This window comes from Euleptes europaea, chromosome 7 (assembly GCF_029931775.1).
Source record: "Euleptes europaea isolate rEulEur1 chromosome 7, rEulEur1.hap1, whole genome shotgun sequence".
In the NCBI taxonomy this organism is placed as follows: domain Eukaryota; kingdom Metazoa; phylum Chordata; class Lepidosauria; order Squamata; family Sphaerodactylidae; genus Euleptes; species Euleptes europaea.
The window spans coordinates 98847767-98869309 of NC_079318.1; the positions used below are offsets into that span (position 1 = coordinate 98847767).

At 47.0% G+C, this 21543-nt stretch overlaps 1 protein-coding gene across 1 annotated transcript in view; it reads right to left on the reverse strand.

Moving 5' to 3' along the window:
* The window catches only part of LOC130480597 (cathepsin K), a 243663-nt gene extending 223396 nt beyond the window's left edge, over positions 1-20267 (reverse strand). The window contains exons 1-7 of the mRNA XM_056853200.1: positions 20142-20267; positions 18484-18606; positions 17063-17218; positions 15770-15988; positions 14572-14737; positions 13577-13682; positions 11616-11717 (exon numbers count right to left, since the gene is read on the reverse strand). Coding sequence (XP_056709178.1) covers positions 11618-11717; positions 13577-13682; positions 14572-14737; positions 15770-15988; positions 17063-17218; positions 18484-18606; positions 20142-20267 — 996 coding nt within the window. The 3' untranslated portion in view covers positions 11616-11617. The remainder of the gene's footprint in view (positions 1-11615; positions 11718-13576; positions 13683-14571; positions 14738-15769; positions 15989-17062; positions 17219-18483; positions 18607-20141) is intronic.
* Between the last annotated feature and the right edge of the window lie 1276 nt (positions 20268-21543).

Here is a 21543-nt window from a genome sequence, read left to right on the forward strand (position 1 = left end):
TTCAATCCCCAGCATCTCCAGTTAAAAAGGACCGGACAACGGGTGATGTGAAAGGCCTCTACTTGAGACCCTGGAGAGCTGCTGCCAGTCAGAGTAGGCAATACTGATCTTGATGGACCAAGGCTCTGATTCAGTATAAGGCAGCTTCATGTGTTCAGCCAATAAGCACTTTGGCCCTTTATGTCTGGCTGTTTCCTCGCAGTCACCCCACCGACTACTTCGGGGGCTTTGCTTTGATTATGCTTGCATTTTCCGACCATCAGAGGTCACCCCGCTCTCCCTACACATTTCCCCCCACATTTCCCCTGCATTTTCTGGATGCTGGCTAAGCATGGATCCAGAAAACATGGGGAAAATGCACAGAAACATGGGAGAGCGAGGCGACCTCTGACTGTTGGAAAATGCAAGCCTAATCAAAGTAAAGCCCCAAAGTAGTCTGCAGGGGGTGACCACAAGGAAACATCCCTGCAAAAATGGTGTTTTTGTTGGAGAGAGCGACTCAACATGCCTGGACATTGAGGGGCGCTAAGTGTGAATAAGTGTTATCTCCTTGAATGGGATGTCCCTCTCATTGTCTTAACCTGGGAGCTGCCCTCAGAATCCTTCTCTCTCTCTCTCTCTCTCTCTCTCTCTCTCTCTCTCTCTCTCTCTCTCTCTCTCTTTCTTTCTCTGTCGTTTGTTCTTTCCACTCTCCGCATGGCTCTTCATGGAGTCACACGTACCTACAGGCCTTCTCCTGCAGAAATGATGCCTCATACTCCCATACTCAGGATGTCGGATCAGCTGGCCACTTCTGATAGGGAAAGTACACTTTAGATTAGGCTTCTCTCTCTTCCTTTCTAATGCGAACTGAACGTGAACAGAAACTGTGTGTGTGTGTTTGTGTGTGTGTGTGTGTTAAGTGCCTTCAAGTCGTTTCTGATTCATGGTGACCCTATGAATCAAAATGTCCTATCTTTGACAGCCTTGCTCAGATCTTGCAAATTGAAGGCTGTGGCTTCCTTTATTGAGTCAATCCATCTCTTGTTGGGTCTTCCTCTTTTCCTGCTGCCCTCAACTTTTCCTAGCATGACTGTCTTTTCCAGTGATTCTTGTCTTCTCATAATGTGACCAAAATACAACAGCCTCAATTTAGTCATTTTGGCTTCTAGGGTCAGTTCAGGCTTGATTTGATCTAGAACCCACTGATTTGTTTTTTTTTGGCAGTCCACGGTATCTGTAACACTCTCCTCCAACACCCCATTTCAAAGGAATCTACTTTCTTCCTCTCAGCTTTCTTCATTGTCCAGCTTTCACACCCATACATAGTAATAGGGAATACGATGGCATGAATTAACTTGATCTTGGTTGCCAGTGACACATCCTTACACTTCAAAATATTTTCTAGCTCCTTCATGGCTGCCCTTCCCAGTCTCAATCTCCTTCTTTCTTGGCTGCAGTCTCCCTTTTGGTTGATGATGGAGTCAAGGAATAGAAAGTCTTCAGCAATTTCAGTTTCCTCATTGTCAACCTTAAAGTTGTGTAATTCTCTTGTAGTCATTACTTTCATGTAGTCATGAACTTTTTAAAGTTCAGCTGTAGTCCTGCTTTGGCACTTTCTCTTTTAACTTTCAGCAGTGGTCGTTTTAAGTCTTCGTTATTTTCTGCCAGTCATATATATTAATTAAATATCCCAATACAAGCATACCTCAGAGATTTTGAGAGTTTGGTTCCAATAAAGCGAATATTGCAATAAAGTGAGTCACATGCTATATATTTTTTGGTTTCATATGAACACATGAAGTTGCATTATACTAAATCACACCCTTGGTCTATCAGAGTCAGTAATGTCTACTTAGACCAGCAGCAGCTCTCCAAGGTCTCAGGCAGAAAGAGGTCTTTCATATCACCTTCTTGCCTACTTCCCTTTAATTGGAGATGCCAGGGATTGAACCTGGGACTTTCTGCCTGCCAAGCAGATGCTCTACAAACTGAGCTGCAGCCCCTCCCAATGCATATAAAGGTTATGTTTACACTATACTGTAGTCTATTAAGTGTGAAATAGCATTGTCTTTAAAAATGTACTGTAATAGTAATGAAAAAGTTTGAAATATTGCAAAAATTACCAAAATGTGACACAGAGACATGAAGTGAGCACATGCTGTTGGTAAAATGGTGCCGATGGACTTGCTCGAAAACGCAATATCTGTGATGCGGAATAAAGCAACGCGCAATAAAATGGGGTGTGCCTGTAACTTCAGGGTGGAGAAAAGAAATGGGGGGGGGGGAGGTTTGATCACCATCTTCCGACATCCTGTGCTCCTGACCTGAACAAGCCCCTACACACCTCTGGGACATACCCAGAAAAAATATATCGGATGGCAGTAGCTCTGCTTGGTTTCAGGCAGGGACTTTCCCAACTTCTGATAACTGGAGATACCAGGAATGGAACCTGGGACCATCTGCATAGAAAGAGGTTTCTGGGCTGTGGGTCCCTCCAGTTCACCCAATGATCCATCTCAGAACTGTCTTCTCAGACTGGCACTGGCAGAAGCTCTCCGGGGTCTCAGGCAGAAAAGGGCCTTTCCCAACACCTGCTGCTAGAGATCTTTTAACTGGAGATACTGGGGATTGAACCTGGGACATTCTGTACATGAACCCATTAAGCTGCCTGCTGAGTCAGACCATTGGACCCATCAAGGTCAGTATTGTCTACTCAGACCAGCAGCGGATACTCCAGAGTCTCAGGCAGAGGTCTTTCACTTCACCCACTGCCATATTCTTTAACTGGAGAATCTGGGGATTGAACCTGGGTCATTCTACATGTGAACTCATGAAGCTGCCTCCTGAATCAGACCACTGGACGTATGTGTGTGTGTGTGTGGGGAAGGAAATTAATCCAATCCCTTCTGGGGGGCAATATCTCAGCACTCACTCGGTGCAGGATATTCCACCTGTTTCAAACAGCAGAGTTCAAAACAGCCAATACTATATATGTGGAGGAGTATGAACAGCCTGCACATGTATTAAAATTGAAGAAAACTGTTTTTAATAAAGGTTCGCAGTCTTTTAAAACAATCAACATTTGCCTTTAGAGGTTTCTATAACATTTCACTCATCTTAACTGAAACAATGCAACATCTTGAGGGAGAGAGAGGCAGAGAGAGAATGACAGCTGGCAATCCAACAGTATCAAGGTCAGTATTGTCTACTCAGACTGGCAGCGGCTCTCCGGGGCCTCAGGTCCACGTTTTGCATATCACTTACTCCCTGATCTTTTCAGTTGAGGATGCCGGGGGTTGGACCTGGGACATTCTACACATGAACCCATGAAGCTGCCTGCTGGTCCCATTGACATCAGTATCTTCTAAGGCTGGCAGCAGTGCTCCAGGGTCTCAGGTCACAAGAATAATCCAGAACGTACAGTGAAAGCTGCCCTGCAGCTGGGAGGAAGTAAGTAAGGATTTTCGCTTTCTGCATCAGCAAAAGTGTTTCTGACGCCAGCCCACGAGCCTGTTCGTCTGAGCAGCTGGCTCATTTCAGCCTAAGCAAGTTCAACTGTTTTCCTTCTTTTGAGCTGCCCCCAAAGAAGAACTAATATGAGAGACAAATTTAGCAACTGACCATCTCTTCCATTGCTCACGTCTTCCCCCTTCCCCTTTCACATTGCAACACCAAACCTCGGGGCACCCTGGGGCCGTGGCAAGATCTCCATGGGCTGCAAGGAGGCTTTTGGCTGTCTCTTCCCCCCAGAAGCAGCAGATTAGGGGGCTCGAGCGACTGCCCTATGAGGAGGGGTTGAAACACTTAGGGCTGTTTATCTTGGAAAGCAGGTGGTTAAGGGGAGACATGATAGAGGTCCATAAAACTGCATGGTGTGGAGAGAGTGGGCAGGGAGAACCTTTTCTCCCTCTCTCGTAACACCAGAACGCAGGGTCATCTGCTGAAGCTGGAGGGTGAGAGATTCAAAACAGAGAAAAGGAAGTATTTCTTCACATAACGCATAGTTAAATTGTGGAACTCCCTGCTCCAGTCATGCTAGGAAAAGTTGAGGGCAGCAGGAAAAGAGCCAACAAGAAAAAAGACCCAACAAGAGATGGACTGACTCAATAAAGGAAGCCACAGCCCTCAATTTGCAAGATCTGAGCAAGGCTGTCAAAGATAGGACATTTTGGAGGACTTTCATAGGGTCACCATGAGTCGGAAGCGACTTGACGGCACTTAACACACACACACACCCTGCTCCAGGATGTGGTGATGGCTGCCAACTTGGAAGGCTTTAAGGTGGGAGTGGACATGTTCATGGAGGATAAGGCTACTAGTCAAAATAAATACTAGTCATGATGCATACCTATTCTCTCCAGAATCAGAGGAGCATGCCTATTATCTTAGGTGCTATGGAACACAGACAGGATAATTCTGCTGCAGTCATCTGGTTTGTGAGCTTCCTGGAGGCACCTGGTTGGCCACTGTGTGAACAGACTACTTGTTTTTGATGGGCCTTGGGTCTGATCCAGGGCTTTTCTTATGTTCTTACAAAGTGTAGGGAAAGGGGACGGCATATTATCACCTTTGCTTTGTACCCTTGCTCAGCCTGAATGCTTGAACAGACTGTGTGTATTCTTTTTATTCATTTATTAAACTTTCTTATACTCTGAATGCTCTAAGCCTAGTCTCTGGAAATACACGGCACCCATTGGGGCTTGCTATCTGCAAATCCCATGCTGGCCATAATCATAACAGGAAAGAGAATAAAACTGCTGCTATCATACTGCCCTTGTACAAATCTATGGTTGAGACAACACCTGGAATACTGTGTAAAGTTCTGGTCACCACACGTGAAAAAGGATATTGCAGAGCTTGAGAAGGTGCAGAAAGAGCAACCAAAATTAAGTTGGGGCTAGAGCAACTGCCCTATGAGGAGCAGTTAAAACTCTTAGGGCTGTTTAGGTTGGAAAGAAGGCAGTTAGACATGATAGAGGTCTATAAAATTATGCATGGTATGGAGAGAGTGGACAGGGAGAACCTTTCATCCCTCTCTCATAATACTAGCGCATGAGGTCATCTGCTGAAGCTGGAGGGTGAGACATTCGAAACAGATAAAAGGAAGTATTTCTTCACACAATGCATAGTTAAATTGGGGAACTCCCTGCCCCAGGATGTTGTGATGGCTGCCAACTTGGAAGGCTTGAAGAGGGGAGTGGATGTGTTCATGGAGGAGAGGGGTATCCATGGCTACCAGTCAAAATGAATACTATTCATGAGGAATACCTATTCTCTCCAGGATCAGAGGTGCAGTCCTATTGTACTAGGTGCTGTGGAACGCAGACAGGATAACGCTGCTGCAGTCGTCTTGCTTGTGGGCTTCCTGGAGACACCTGGTTGGGCCACTGTGTGAAAAGACTGCCTGACTTGATAGACCTTGGTCTGACCCAGCAGGGCTTTTCTTATGTTCTTATGTTCTCAAGTTCCGCATTTTTGCTGGGGATGCATAATTGATCACCAGGTACTCCTGGAATTTCTTCGGGGTGGGGGAGGCCCCTGTGTATTTGAGATTTCGATTGCAAATACTGTGCATTTAGAGAGCAGCAGATCCAGAGGAAACAGGCCATGCATAAAAGGCCAGTAACTCTTCAATGTTTCAGGCAGAAGCTCTGCTTAACAAAATGTCTTATAAAATGAGCATATTGTTTAAAAATATTTTCTTGCATACACCTTCAGTCACACACCGAAGTTCCCTGTGCTGTGGTGGCAGCTGCTACCAAAACAACTTTTTAAAAATCTGCACAGCCAATCAGACCTCCAATGGCTGAATGGAAGCCTTCCTGATCAAAAGCCCCATCTGGCCCCACCCACTTTCTAGAAACACCTGGTGGGCACTAAAGGGTTTGGAACTCCGAATTTTTACCAACTGACTTGACAGATGTATAGAAAATAGGGTGACCAACCTCCAGGTACCAGCTGGAGATCTCCTGCTATTACAACTGATCTCCAGCTGATGGAGATCAGTTCACCTGGAGAAAAGGGCAGCTTTGGCGATTGGACTCTATGGCATTGAAGTCCCTCCCCTCCCCAAACCCTGCCCTCCTCAGGCTCTGCCCCAAAAGCCTCCCGCTGGTGGTGAAGAGGGACCTGGCAACCCTAATAGAAAATGAGAGAGAAGTTCTTAACCCCTTGTTAGAACATAGACTTTGGGGTCACCCAGTGAAACTGATTGGCAGTGAGTCTAGGCCAGAGAAAAGAAAGTGACTGGTCACACAAAGTATAATTGATTTTGTAAAATTTCCTGCCATGAGATGTGGTGGTGTTTGTTTGTGTAAAAAGGAGTTGGACAAATTTGTGGGGATTTATCCCCAGCTATTAGCTATGATACCTAGTAGGGCCCACATGTACAGAGGCAAAGTACCTGTGAAAACCACATGCTTTGAAAAAAAACCCCAAGAAAAGTCTGTTGTTTTAATTCATTCCTTTGTTGCATCTTGAGGTGTCCCAATAGGGTTGCCAACCTCCAGGTGGTGGCTGGAGAGCTCCTGCTATTGCAACTGATCTCCAGGTGACAGAGATCAGTTCCCCTGGAGAAAACGGCTGCTTTGGAAGGTGGACTCTATGGCATTATACCCCACTGAAGACCCTTGCCTCCCCAAACCCCACCGTCTTCCGGTTCCACCCCTCAAATTGTAATGTCTTATTAACTTCATTTATGGGGAAAACATATTCTTTCATATATATGTATATTCACATAGCATGAGACACACATATATATTCTTATATACAGATCTAGAATCACTATGCATGATGGGTGAAGTAGAAATCTTTGGTCAAAGAGATTCACTATTGTGAGGCCTGGGTCAGGTTGACCCAGCAAGCAGTTTGCAAGTCAGCTGCAAGTGAGATCATTCTCACTTGGTACAGGCAGGTTCCCTAATTAAGCCTGGAGCTTTGATTTAAGACAAGAAGTGTCATCCTGGAATGTAAACTTGTGTTTCCCATTAACCATTAGGGAATGCCTTGAAGAGCATTTTCTATTGGACATGCAAATAGTTGCTTATACATCTATAAGGGTTCAATGGGCAGTTGAGTCTTACGTGTGTATTACGCCTCTGTAACCACCCATTACCGAAGTCTATATTCATGCGCGCAACCCTTTGATGTGCGTGTGAATTGCCTGCGCTTTAGGCAAGTTTCACCAGGCTTTTTGCGTATCGGCCAATAAAACAAACTGCTTTGAATCTTCAACTTCCGACTGTTTTATTGTGATTGAATATTGATACAATGAGACAGGCATATCAAAATCTCCAGATATTTCCCAACGCAGAGCTGGCAACCCTATGTCCTAGGATTGCCAGCTCCAGGTTGGGAAATACCTGGGAATTTTGGAGGCGGAGCCTGAGGAGGGCAGGGTTCGGAGAGAGGAGGGACTTCAATGCCGTAGAGTCCAATGGCCAAAGCAGCCATTTTCTCCAGGGGAACTGATCTCTATCGGCTGGAGATCCGTTGTAATAGCAGGAGATCTCCAGCTAGTACCTGGAGGTTGGCAACCCTACCTTGGTCTGAGGCAGCTGGGCTCATCTCGGGTTTTATTGCATGGCACGCCAGCTCTTCTCTCAAGACTGAAACTACTGTGCCCCAGTACGCAGTTCTCGACCAAGTTTAGCAGCCACTATAAAAACTTTGCAGAAGTGGTTTGAGGGCCTCCGAAGCCACATGGACTATCTCTTCCCTCACCCTTCCCTCTTCCTCTGCAGGGGTAGCAGCTGCCTCTAGACACTCCACGTGACAGGACAAATGTACCAGGGAGACATCCCAGTGAAAAGCAGCACCTGGGGCCGGGGTGCAGAATTGCCACGCCTGGTTCACAGTTCCTTCTTTCTCAAAGTTTCAGAATCAAGACTAACAACAACCCCCCCCCCCCCACCGCCCATCACTTGCACACCTGGGTTGTTCTTGCTCTTCTGTTGCCAGTAAAGCCGATAATGCTTATAAGGGGGGGGGGGAGGTCTTTTATTGTTTTAAATAGGGAAGAAATTGCAGGGCAGCCCAGGCCTCGAATCTCTACCCGCGAAAGAAGCTCCGAAAATTAAAACACGAGCAATTAAACGCAAGCTGAAGGCCAGAGTACAATTTTCATTCCCTATCAGCCCCAACCTTTGCTCATTTATTATTAGCCAGTTTATTATTATTATTATTAATATTATATTATTATTATTTATTATTTATTATTATTTTGCTCTGAGATGGTTTGTGGACGGAGTTCATCACTTCCCCTTAGGGTTGCCAGGTCCCTCTTCACCACCGGCGGGAGGTTTTTGGGGCGGAGCCTGAGGAGGGTGGGGTTTGGGGAGGGGAGGGACTTCCACGCCATAGAGTCCAATGGCCAAAGCAGCCCTTTTCTCCAGAGGAACTGAGATCAGCTGGAGATCAGTTGCAACAGCAGGAGATCTCCAGCTAGTACCTGGAGGTTGAAATTCAAAATATAGCACAAGACAATTCTTTCCAAAATAAGGAAAACAAACAATTGCAACACTTGCTATTAAAGACGTATATTAGAAGCAATTATAATGATCACAATACTTGAGCAAAAAAATGTATATCAGGATTGGTCTAATTGAGACCCCAACTCCTAGCATAAGGCTTTACAATACAAAATATAAGCCCAAATGCTCAATCCTTATTCAGTCCATAACAATGAATCCATAAAAGTGCGTCAGTAGGCAACGGAAACAAGACGTAATACAATGGCGATCCGGTATAAGTCCATTTCGTGAAAACTTTTTCAAGCCTTCAGTCTTTCCGTGCACTATTCATTCAATGCATGAAGGAGTGTACCTTTCCTATGTATTTGGACGGCGAAGTAAGAATTGTCTTGTGCTATATTTTGAATTCCACACTCCTGACTAGCACCTGTAAGCCGCTGTTTGATTAGTATCTGGAGGTTGGCAACCCTGCTTCCCCTGTTCTGGGTGGGGTTTCTTTTGGTATCTCTGATCAGACGGGCAGGAAGGAGTGACATTTTTGCCTTCTCTTTCTATCTGTGTTGGTGGACTTGTCTGGACAGATTTACCTCGGCTGTTTCTACCCTGGGATTTCCCCCCTACACACACACCCACACACACACCAGGTGGTACAAAGCACGCCCCTGCTTCATTCAGGCGTTTCTACACGACACAGCGACGCCGTGTCCTTTCAAAGAGAGTCTCGTGGGGCATCCAGGGCTTTCCCCTGAAGATAATGAAAATAACCCTTTGCTCTGAATGAAAGAGGAAAAGCAGGACATCTGCTTGTAGGGTTGCCAACCTCCATGTGTGGCCTGAGGTTCTCCTGGAACTACTGATCTTAGGGAGGGATGCCAACCTCCAGGAGGGGCCTGGGGATCCCCTGGAATTACAAATTATCTCCAGACCGATGAGATCAGTTCCCCTGGAGAAAACGGATGCTTTGGAGGGTAGACTCTGTGTGTGGCATTGTACCCAGCTGAGGTCCCTCCCCTCCCCAGGCTCCATCCCCCAAACCCCAGGAGTTTCCCAACCTGGATCTGGCAATCCTACCTCCCCCATTCCCTGCTGGTAGCCAGGGGACCTGGCAACCCCAGACTACAGAGATAAGTTCCCCTTAGGGTTGCCAACCTCCAGGTATTAGCAGGAGATCTCCTGCTATTACAACTGATCTCCAGCCGGTAGAGTTCAGTTCACCTGGAGAAAAACGGCCGCTTTGGCAATTGGACTCTATGGCATTGAAGCCCCTCCCCTCCCCAAACCTCGCCCTCCTCAGGCTCCGCCCCAAAAACCTCCCACCGGTGGCGAAGAGGGACCTGGCAACCCTAGTTCCCCTGGAGAAAATGGCTGTTCTGGAGGGTGGGCTCTATGGCATTGTACCGCACTGAGGTCCCTCCTCTGCCCAAAGCCCGCCCTGCCCAGGATCTCCCCCCCCCCCCAAAAAAAATCTCCAGGTGTTTCCCAACCCAGAGTTGGCAACCATAAAGCAAGCCTGTTATAAACCTTCCTTCGGCTCATCGAGATGCTTGTGGTGAACTTCGACTGCAAAGCTTACCTAAGGAGTGGGGTTGCCAGCTCCAGGTTGGGGAATACCTGGAGATTTTGGGGGTGGAGCCTGAGGAGGGCGGGGTTTGGGACAGGGAGGGGCTTCAATGGGGCATAATGCCATAGAGTCCACCTTCTAAACCAGCCATTTTCTCCTGGGGAACTGACCTTTGTTGTCTGGAGATCAGTTGTAATAGCAGGAGATCTCCAGCCACCACCTGGAGGTTAGAAAAAACTGCAGCGGAGTCTTCAAATACAAAAGTAGCAAAGTCTAATTGGTGCTTACACATATATGACATTACAAAAACATAGTGAAAGACATAAACAAGAACTATTGGAAATATATACAATATATACAGAGCTTACGTTTTAGTGCAGTCTCTAGATCTTCCAGGTACGGTATTCAGTATTCAGCTGCACTTTGGAATATCCTTCGGGGAACTATGAACTGAGTGAAATGCATAATAATTGAGTCCATCTTTGGAAACATAACTTTGATTTGGGCTGAAGAAAAGACCTTGAAATGGCCGTCCCCATCGCTTCCCAAAAAGTGGTTCTTTTGGGATTTTTGTACCTATTATTGAAGAAAAGAGGAATATATACCTAGAAGATCTGATTGCTATGTTGCATAGAGACTGCACTAAAACTTAAGCTCTGTATATATTGTATATATTTCCAATAGTTCTTGTTTATGTCTTTCACTATGTTTTTGTAATGTCATATATGTGTAAGCACCAATTAGACTTTGCTACTTTTGTATTTGAAGACTCCGCTGCAGTTTTTTCTAACCAATTGGTATAGGCACGGAGGTGCCTTGTTATTTTGGATTGTGACCACCTGGAGGTTGGCAACCTTACTAAGCAGGGATGATTGATGGGTCTACAAACAAAACATGTTGAGAGCTATTGTGGTGAAGTGGTTAGGAGTGTCAGACTAGTATCTGGGAGGCCCTGGTTCGAATCCCCACTTTGTACCATGGAAGCTCACTGGGTGACCTCGGGCCAGTCACAATCTCTCAGCCTGACCTACCACATAGGGTTGTTGTGAGGATAAAATGGAGGAGAGGATGACATAAGCCATGTTGGATCCCACTGGGGGAAATTGTGGGGGTATAAATTAATTAAATAATAATAGTAACAACAACAATAACTACACGGCTGTCACTTATTGCTCCAAATTATCTAGCTGGAAAACAATCAACCATTTTATTATTACCAAGATGAGAGGGAGGGCATCTTGGCCATCTTCTGGTCACTGGGGATGTGGCGGGGGGGAGTTAGTTGTGAATTTCCTGCATTGTGCAGGGGGTTGGACTAGATGACCCTGGTGGTCCCTTCAAACTCTATGATTCTATGATTCTACTAAATTTCTCTGTCTTTGAAAATTTGGGGGGAGAGGGAAAGAAAAAAGAACACTTTTGATTTATTTATTTTACAAAAAGCCTTTTAATGGATGCTATCAGACCTGCCTAGGAGGCAAAACGACTGCCATTCAAGTCCTTCATTATGACGCTGAAGCTCCACGATGCCAGCTCAGGAATCCAGCGGTTTCCAGACACGGGGGGGGGGGGGGTCCAGATGCAGCATGTTGAGGTAGCAGGGTCACATCTTAGGGAAGCTGGCCAAGTTGGCAATCCCGCAGGCGTTGTTCATGTTCCTGGCCATCAGGACGTAACCTTTGTCACCCCAGTCCTCTCCCCAGCTGTGGGGTGAAACGCAAGAGAGATTGGTGGTGGTGGACAGTGCTATCAAGTCATGGTTACCCCATAGGGTTTTCAAGGCAAGAGATGTACAGAGGTGGTTTGCCACTTCCTGCCTCTGCGGAGCAACCCTTGACTTCCTTGGTGGTCTCCCATCCAAGGACTAAATGGGGACGACCCTGCTTAGCTTCCGAGATCTGATGAGATCAGGCTAGCCTGGGCCATCCAGGTCAAGGCAAGAGATGAACAGAGGTGGTTTGCCTTTGCCTTCCTCTGCGTAGCTACCCTCGACTTCCTTGGTGGTCTCCCATCCAAGGACTAATCAGGGCCGACCCTGCTTAGCTTCCGAGATCTGATGAAGCTGCGCTAGCCGCCTGGACCATCCAGGTCAGGGTATGAGAGATTTTGTGGTGGGTGAGTAAATGCCTCTGTAATGTTCTGAACTTGCTGACCCAAATGACTGACTGGCTGCCATCTTAACAACCCATTCAGCGGTAACACACTGAAAACAACATCTGAAGGACTGCCCACTCCCCCATGAGCCTGCCCGTTGACTTTGGCCATCTCTGGAGGCCTTGCTTTGAGTGCACCTGCCATCTGAAGCTAGGCAGGTAGCAACCTGAGAAAGGGCCTTCTTGGTGGTGGCGCCATAACTTTGGAACTCTCTTCCCAAGGTGACTTTTCTGTCTTCCACCAGTGGGTGACGACTTTGTTTCGTTTGGTGTTCCCTCACTAACTCTTATGAGTTCTCCTCCCTGAGTGTGTGGCCTGTGGATTTATGTTTGTATTATTTAAAATTGAGGAGGGGAAAATTTTGTAAACCACTTTGGGGGGGATAGATAGATAGATTATTTATTTATTTATTTTAAACATGATTTTAATGTTTGAAACGCTAGACCCCGAGTTGGGTGAAAAGGAGGCATAGTAATATTTTAATGAAATAAAATATTAAACAGGATCTACACTACACATTTGAAACGGTTTCAAACCTATTGATAAAAAAAAGGAACTCTGGAAACTGCAATCCGTAGAAGTCACGCCTCTCATTCCATCCTTCGGCTGCCTCAGTTGGTCTCGGGACTGTGCAGGAATGGAAAGGGGATTAACCTTTCAGTCTCCACTCAGTTTCTCTGTTTGAAACTGGAAACACTGCTCCACTATGACTATTTTAAAGGAGAAAAGATGTGTTCTCGAAAAACACACTTCCCCATCCCCTTTAAAATGCTGACAAAGCAGGGAGCCTGGTTTTCAAATATCCGGGAAAATGAATGGAGGTTGATTAAAGCCCCCCCTCCTGTCCACAGCCCCAAGGCAAATTGAAGCCAGGAGCCTGCAATTTGCACGTCACAGACAGCATTTGAGCCCTAAGGAACCCTTATGACAATGCTTAGTGTCGAGAACTTATTTTTTGCTACCCTGCAAATGGGTAAGAGAGATAACAGCCTGCACACACACACTCTCCTTGTGAAACAGCCTGCCTGAGGAGGTCAGGAAGGCTCCTGTGCGTCCGTCATTCTGCAAAATAGGAGAGATCTTTGTGCTTCGGTGGCAGCTGTTGCTGAAGCAACGGTTAAAAAATCTGCACAGCTAATCAGATCTCCAGTGTCCAATCAGAAGCCTTGCTGGGCAAAAGCCCCCACCTGGCAATGCCCACTTTCTAAAAACACCAGGTGTCGGTGGGCATGCCCACTGACACCACATGGGGGACCCCCATCTTAAGCCATTACTTATTAGGTGTCTCATGCTATCTGACTGCATTATTTTACACCAGTTAATCCACCCTGAGTCTCAGTGAGAAAGGAGGGCTATAAATATAGCAAATATACAAATAAACATAAAGCTAGAAAATGCCAGAAGTTACCTGTTTTTGATGATCCAGTGTTTGGTACCTTTCTGGGTGCCGTAGCCCACGGCCAGGACAGCGTGGTTGATGTTGCTGGAATTGCAGTTCTCATCATAATACACACCTGAGGAGAGGCAGAGTCTGTCATTCCAGGTGACACACTGGCTGGCAATCCCAGGCAGCAAAATTAGGACAGACTTTAAAAACTGGTGTTGGTGACATCACGATACTGCGTGACGCTCTAGGAATTTCCAAAATCTCTATGGATTTTACCATAGAGATTTGGGAAATTCCTAGAACATTGCACAACTCCATGATGTCACTTCCAGTTCTGTCTTGCAGAATGGTCCTCTTGGGGCCATGGTGGCTGACTGTGAGGAAAGGAGGGGAAAGGGGAGGTTTCATTGCAGAGGATAGTGGTTAACATGCCTGTATTGGGAAACCCCGAGATAGACTAGGGGCAGGGGACCCTCGCCTCAGTGGCTCTGTGACTCACAAAACCCACTGGTACCAGGCTCAGCATCAGAAGAAGGAAGACTGAGTAGGGATGCCAGGCAACTAGAGAGAAGGTTACGGGGAGGGGGGACAGCATCCTAAGAGAAAAATTAAAAAGAAAGAGTTCCTGGCAATTCCTAGAGCTACCTGGAAGGGACAAGGGTGGCTCTGGTAGCTCTAGGAATCAGCAGGTACTCTATGGTCGGAAATTCATATAAATAGACAAGGCCTTATTCATTCTTTTTAATTTTTCTCCCTAGGCCCATCATGCCTTCACCCCGGGTCCAGTTTCCACCCGGCCATCAGCTGAGTATCAGTGGGTGAGGGCTGCAATTGGCTGGAAGTCTCCCAAGGAAGAACTGGGACTCCTGAGCAAGGAGGGGCATTTTTCAAGGGCCATCTCCCCCATTGCAGAGGACCCTCTCCCCACTTGGTTCCCAGCACCAATCAAGTGATGTAGGCGGCACCCAAATACAAGGTCTCCGAGAGAGGAAACTGCCACGCTTCCTCCTACCCACCTCGGCTATAGAACTGGAAGGACTGCAGGCTGGCGTCGATGCCCACTGAGATGGGGCCGATCCGGGCCACGGCTCTCTTCAGGGCCTTCTCGTTCCCTTCGGGGATCTCCCGGAAGCCCCGGCACTTGGCGGCCTTGCCGGTTGGGTTGTACATACAGCTTTCGTCCTGCAGAAGGGAAAGCGGAAGAGTCTCATGCGAAAAATACCAAGGGCTTGGCATGGAATTCGGTGTTCCTTTTTTTTGTCGCCTGTCCAAAACGCCTTCCGGTCCACAATTCCATCCTCTGCTCTCCTCCCACCCCCAAGCTCTCTTTCCTGTCCTCGGGCAGCCTTTCCTTGGGTCTATGAGGAGAAGGGTTGGTAACCTCCAGGTAGGACCTGGAGATTTCCCATAATTACAATTGATCTCCAGACGACAGAGATCAGTTCCCCTTGAAGAAAAGGGCTGCTTTGGAAGGTGGAGTCTGTGGCATTTTGCCCTGCTGAGGCCCCTTCTCTCCCCAAACCATGCCCTTCCTGGCTCTGCCCCCCAAATTTCCAGGAATTTCCCAACCTGATGGCCACCCTAGAGACCCCTTTCAGGGCTCCAAACCCCTTAATAGGCTGGCAAGTGAGTGCCACAGGGAGGGCTTCGGTGGTGGTTACGGTTGCCAACCTCCAGGTACCAGCTGGAGATCTCCTGCTACTACAACTGATCTCCAGCCAAAAGAGATCAGTTCCCCTGGAGAAAATGGCCGCTTTGGCCATTGGCCTCTATGTCATTGAAGTCCCTCCCCTCCCCAAACCCTCAGGCTTTGCCCCAAAAACCTCCCGCCAGTGGTAAAGAGGGACCTGGTAACCCTACTGGTGGTGAAAGCTCTGTGGACTTGCCACCCACAAGAGACAGGCCAGATCCAAATTTTTGGCCTTTTTTTAGGAAGCCCAAACAATCTTAAGAACATCAGAAGAGCCCTCCTGGATCAGACCAGTGGTCCATCTAGTTCAGCATCCAACCACAAACAATGGCCAACCAGTTCCTCTGGAGGGCCAATAGGATTATCAACTCTGAGTTGGAAAATACCTAGAGATTTGAGGGTGGAGCCTGGGGAGGGCAGGGTTTCGGGAGGGAAGGAACCTCAGAGGGGTATAATTCCATAGACTCATGGAATCAGAGTTGCATTAAGGGTTATGACATTCACCTTACAATAACGGTCCTTACCTGGCCAATGTAGGGATAGGAATCATCTGAATCGATGCCTCGGTTCTCTTTCACGTACTCAAAGGCATTGGTCATGTAGCCACCCCCGCAGCCATCGTTATCGGTGACGCAGTCAACCAGGTTCTGGGGGCTGAGGTTCAGCAACTTGCCCATCTTCTTCTTGAGCTGGCCTTCCAGGGCCCCCACAGAGCTAAACGCCCAGCACGACCCGCATTGGCCCTACAAAGGAAGGTTGATGATGAACTCAATGGAAATTCCCACCCTTGATGCCTCCTGGAACACATGATGCTCAAAGTATCCGTTCCCCCAAAGGAGGCTGCCTGCTGTGTCCTGAATGAGCTACTGCTTGGGATTTGCCTCCATTTTCGGTGGGGTTGTGATATTCTGCTGTCTCTCTGCATAGGCTGGACCATTCTACCACTCAGTGCAGGGAATGTGGCAGTCAGAAGCCTGCAGAGGAGTCTGCCTGCTGTGTCTCTGAATGAGTTACAGCCCTGACTTTCCCTCAGCTTCTGGTCGAGGAAAGAAATTTGCTGACTCTCAGCATCAGTCATATCATTCCATCGCTGAATCCAAAATACGTGACAGAATTTTCTATCCTCAGAGTACGCATGTCCAGGACAGTGACTCACAGAGCAAGGAAGAAGAAGAAGAAGAAGAAGAAGAAGAAGAAGAAGAAGAAGAAGAAGAAGAAGAAGAAGAAGAAGAAGAAGAAGAAGAAGAAGAAGAAGAAGAAGACTTGGTTTTTATATGCCACTTTTTTTATATACCACTTAAGGAAGACTCAAACCGGCTTACAATCACCTTCCCTTCCCCTCCCCACAACAGACACCCTGTGAGGTAGGTGAGGCTGAGAGAGCTGTGACTAGCCCAAGGTCACCCAGCTGGCTTCATGTGTAGGAGTGGAGAAACCAACCCAGTTCACCAGATTAGTGTCCACCGCTCATGTGGAGGAGTGGGGAATCAAACCCGGTTCTCCAGATCAGAGTCCACCGCACCAAACCACCACTTTTAACCACTACACCACGCTGGCTCTCTGGAAGAGAGAGGCCCGGTTTTTCTGAGACTGGGTATATTTTAAAACCAATTTTGTGTATCAGAGTGAACCGTTTCCCCAGTGTCAATTCAGAAAGGAAGTCCGTTCAGCTGTCAGGAGCACCGAATGACAAAAATGACGAGCAACCCAACTGCTAATCAGGTGAAATCTTCAGTGAACAAATTTCCTTACAAAGAAACCACCTGAAAGTGTGGCTGAAAGTTCAGCCTGAGAACCCAGGGAAAACAGGAACTGACCTGATTCTTCACAGGAGTGACAAAGCCTTTCTTTCTGTAATCCATGGAGTCCGGTGCTCTCTTTTCCCAGTCTGGGATGTACAGCGTCTCATTATTGGGCTTACGAGACGGAGGGACTTTGAGGCCGGTCATCTTCTGCACTACCTCTTCACTTGTCTGGATGGGAAAAAAGGGATACATGGACCTGGAGGAAAAAGATGCTTGGATATCTTCTGACATCAAGAAAAGGGCAGAGGATCCAACTGGTAGGCCTACCGGTAACTGACCTGGATGGCCTAGGCCAGCCCGATCTCGTCAGATCTTGGAAACTAAGCAGGGTTGGCTCTAGTTAGTACTTAGATAGGAGACCACCAAGGAAGTCCAGGGTTGCTCTGCAGAGGTAGGCAATAGCAAACCACCTCTGCTCATCTCTTACCTTGACCCGGATGGTCTTGATCTCATCAGATTTTGGAAACTAAGCAGGGTCAGCCCTGGTTAGTACTTGGAGGGGAGACCCCCAAGGAAGTCCAGGATTGCTCTGCAGAGGCAGGAAATGGAAAACCACCTCTGTTCCTTTCTCACCTTGAAATCCCTACAGGCTCATGACTTGGTAGTACTGTCCACCACCAGGTCTATTGATACCTTCTGTTTTTCTGTGATAGCTGTTCAGATATTCTGTAGAGCTGTAGGTTACCCTATCTGTGTTTTACCTTAGAGGATGTTTCTCCAACATACTTATTTTTAATAAAAATATTATTCCGTTCAAAAAACAGTTTAAAAGCTTTACACATTCATATCCCGCTCCATAAACGATGTCTAAACACGCCCCCTCCCCAACCATGCAAGGATTAACATTAAAGTCTGGAGGGGACCTTAGAGAGCCGAGTTACCAAAGCTCTGCCAAAACTGAAGGTTGGGAGACTCTAAGGGGCTGAAAAGCTAAAAGAATTGAAAGCAAAGTCAAGGATGTTCATTTTGGAAGACGGCCATTTCCATAATATGTTTCCAAATCTGGTCTAATGTCAGTGGTGGTCCATGTGCTGTGGGCAACAGAGAGAAAGGCAAGTACTTTTAAGGGTGTAAGAAAAGAATATTCACCCCTTGCTTTCGCACGGAATTAATCAAGTGATGCTAAGATATGCAGGTTTAGTTCAGAGTAAATGAATGCATGCATTTACTACATTTTGTAGTAAATTCAGTTAGGTTATCAATATACGACCATGTGTATGACCAGTTTGTATTATGTCTTCCATTCTGTATTTTCTGTGTATTATTTGTTCTTTCTCTATTAGTAAATAATAATAAAAAAACATCTTTGAAAAACGAAGAATTAATCAAGTTAAAATCTGGGTGGTCTCCTTAACGAAAATAAAACAGCTCCCCGCTGGTACTCGTAGATTGTTCTGTAAAAGTGTCTTCCCCGGGAGGAGATAGACGCTTACCATATCGCCCAGGTGATTCATGGCCACTTCGAAAGTGTGTCTTCCCAGGGAGAATTCTAGGTTGTGGGTGTTGACGTATTTGAGGTTCTTCTCCCAGATGAGTCTTCTGGAGACTTCGTCCATCTGTCAGTCACAGACAAAAGGCGGTTAAGGGTCAAGGGGTTGGATCTTGTACAGCAGAGCTGCAGAAGCCCCAATTATGGAACAAATCCCTGATAGCCATAGAGATGGCATGTGACCGAAATAGGGTTGCCAGCCTCCGGGTACTAGCTGGAGATCTCCTGCTATTACAACTGATCTCCAGGCGACAGAGATAAACTCACCTGGAGAAAATGGCCGCTTTGGTGGTTTGGAGCGGTGGACTCTAATCTGGTTAACCGGGTTAGTTTCCCCACTCCTCCACATGAAGCCAGCTGGGTGACCTTGGGCTAGTCACAGCTCTGTTAGAGCTCGCTCAGCCCCACCTACCTCTCAGGGTGTGTGTTGTGGGGAGAGGAAGGGAAGGAGATTGTAAGCTGGTTTGATTTTTCCTTAAGTGGTAGAGAAAGCCAGCCTATAAAAACCAATCCTTTTTCTTCTTCTTACAATTGCTTTTCCCGCCACACAACGTCGAGCCCGGTTCTCCAGATCAGAGTCCACCACTCATCTGGAGGAGTAGGGAATCGAACCCGGTTCTCCAGATTAGAGTCCGCCACACCACGCTGGCTCTCAATTATCTAATCTTTTTAAGCCTGAGGGCACCTTCGGTATTCTGACACAGGGTGGTGGGCGCAACCCCAAAAGGGCTACCGCAGGTGGCGGAGCCAACCACAATGGTCAAAGGATTAGGTTACACATAACTGTAACAGTAACTCTTCAACATTTCAGATCTCTAAGTTTAACAGGATGCCTTTTTGAATGAACGGACTGCTTATTTTCTTCGGTACACACAGATGACCTCCAGCCACACAGCGAATATGCTTGTGCTGTGGTGGCAACCACTGCCAAAGCAACATTTTAAAAAATCTGCACAGCCAATCAGATCTCCAGTAGCCAATGGGAAATCCTGCTGGACAAAAGCCCCATCTGGCCCTGCCTGCTTGCTAAACACACTTGGTGGGCACCAGGAAAAGTGTCGGCGCCCTGGCCCCGATGGGCAAAACGCTGGGACCATTCTAACCAAATGGTTCTTAAGCTTTAAACCGTGCAACGTTATCACCACGTTGTACCTTACTGGTTTTTTAAATAAATTTTTATTGCATTTTTATAATGAAAACATACAAAGAATACATGAAAAAAAGAAAGAAAAAAAAATATAATACAAAGTAAAAAAAGAAAAAATACATATACAGAGCACTGATTATCTACTGATACATTATTCATTATGAAACCCTATTAGTGCTCTGACTCCAAATCCCATCCCCCACCACAGTGCCCTTCACCAAGGGACTTCCGATGGAATGTTATGGCAATATATAAAAATTATATTATTATGTCATTAGTTAAGAATCACTTTATACTATAATTCGTTAATAATACTCTTAAAATCCGTTTTTACCAATTTGTCCCAATATGCGGCAGCCTTTGACCATGTAGATTTAAATTCTTCCATATCTTTACCATGTAAAGAAACTGTAATTTTGGCCATCCGCATATACATCCATAGTTTTTCTCTGTACCTTGCTGTTATATTCCTTCCTGTGTGTCTTCTTCCAGAGTTCCCACTGTGAGTCCAGCGTCTCATCTGGGTAGACGGTGGCCTTTGCGAGAGGCAGCAGGGCGGCTAGGAGCGTGATCCACCTCATGCTGAAATGGAAAAGGAAGCGGTGAGGACAGGAACCAGCAGTGTGAAGAGAGCATCCCCTGGAGCAAAGCCCCTCAGCAGGACGGTCAGTGAGTGGAGGAGAAGGCAGGATGAATAGATGGTGGCTATTACAACTGATCTCCAAAATCAAAAGAGTTTCCATCAGGAAGAACTTTCTAACAGAGTGGTTCCTCGGTGGAACAGGCTTCCTCAGGAGGTGGTGAGCTCTCCTTCCCTGGAGGTTTTTAAGAAGAGTCTAGATGGCCATCTGTCAGCAATGCTGGTTCTGTGACCTTAGGCAGATGATGAGAGGGAGGGCATCTTGGTCATCTTCTGGGCATGGAGTAGGGGTCGCTGGGGGTGTGGGGGGGAGGTAGTTGTGAATTTCCTGCATTATGTAGGGGGTTGGACTAGATGACCCTGGTGGTCCCTTCCAACTCTATGATTCTATGATTCCAGCCGGTAGAGATCAGTTGCCCTGGAGAAAATGGCCACTTGGGCAATTGAACTCTATGACATTGAAGTCCCTCCCCTCTCCAAACCCCACCCTCCTCAGGCTCCGCCCCAAAAACCTCCAGGTATTTCCCAACCCAGAGCTGGCAACGTATGGCAGGGACTCCCGTGGGTGCGTGATATCTCTCTGCCCACTGGCCCAGCCTCAGGCACAGTGTGCCAGGCAGGAACAGGAGGTCCAATATGGTCACTTTTCAGGTTGCACCCCAACGCCAGTTGTGCACATCAAGAAGGGCTGAAAACGTCTGTCAATGCAGGCTAAATCCTGCAGATCTCCAGTAACTGCAGCGGCTCCCTCTGGCTCACGGCACCTTGCCCTGAGATGCCTTTAGCAGCTAAGGTTGCCAACTCTGCAATCCACAGGGCTTCCTGAGCAGACATGCAGGGGTTCTGTAGCACCTAAAGCCCTGTTCCTTCCTCTTAAGGCAGGGAATTTGAAAAAGATTGAAAGGTTTGGGAATCACCTTTAACTAGAAGCTCAGCTCGGCTAGGGGAATATTCTGCATCTGGATTTTTCCCGTTCTGCTGAGTCTCTCTCTCTCTCTCTCTCTCTCTCTCTCTCTCTCTCTCTCTCTCTCTGCCCCCCTTTTCCTCTCCCAGAAGTCCTTTCTTTGCCAGGCATTGCAAGATGCAGGTCACGTGTGCGATCACATCTGGCTCTCATTAGCCCGCCTGCCCCAAAGAATGCACATCTGGATCCCTCATCCACCAGGGGTTTCCTTCCCTCTCACCTTCCATGGCAAATGTAGCAGATATTCTGCCTA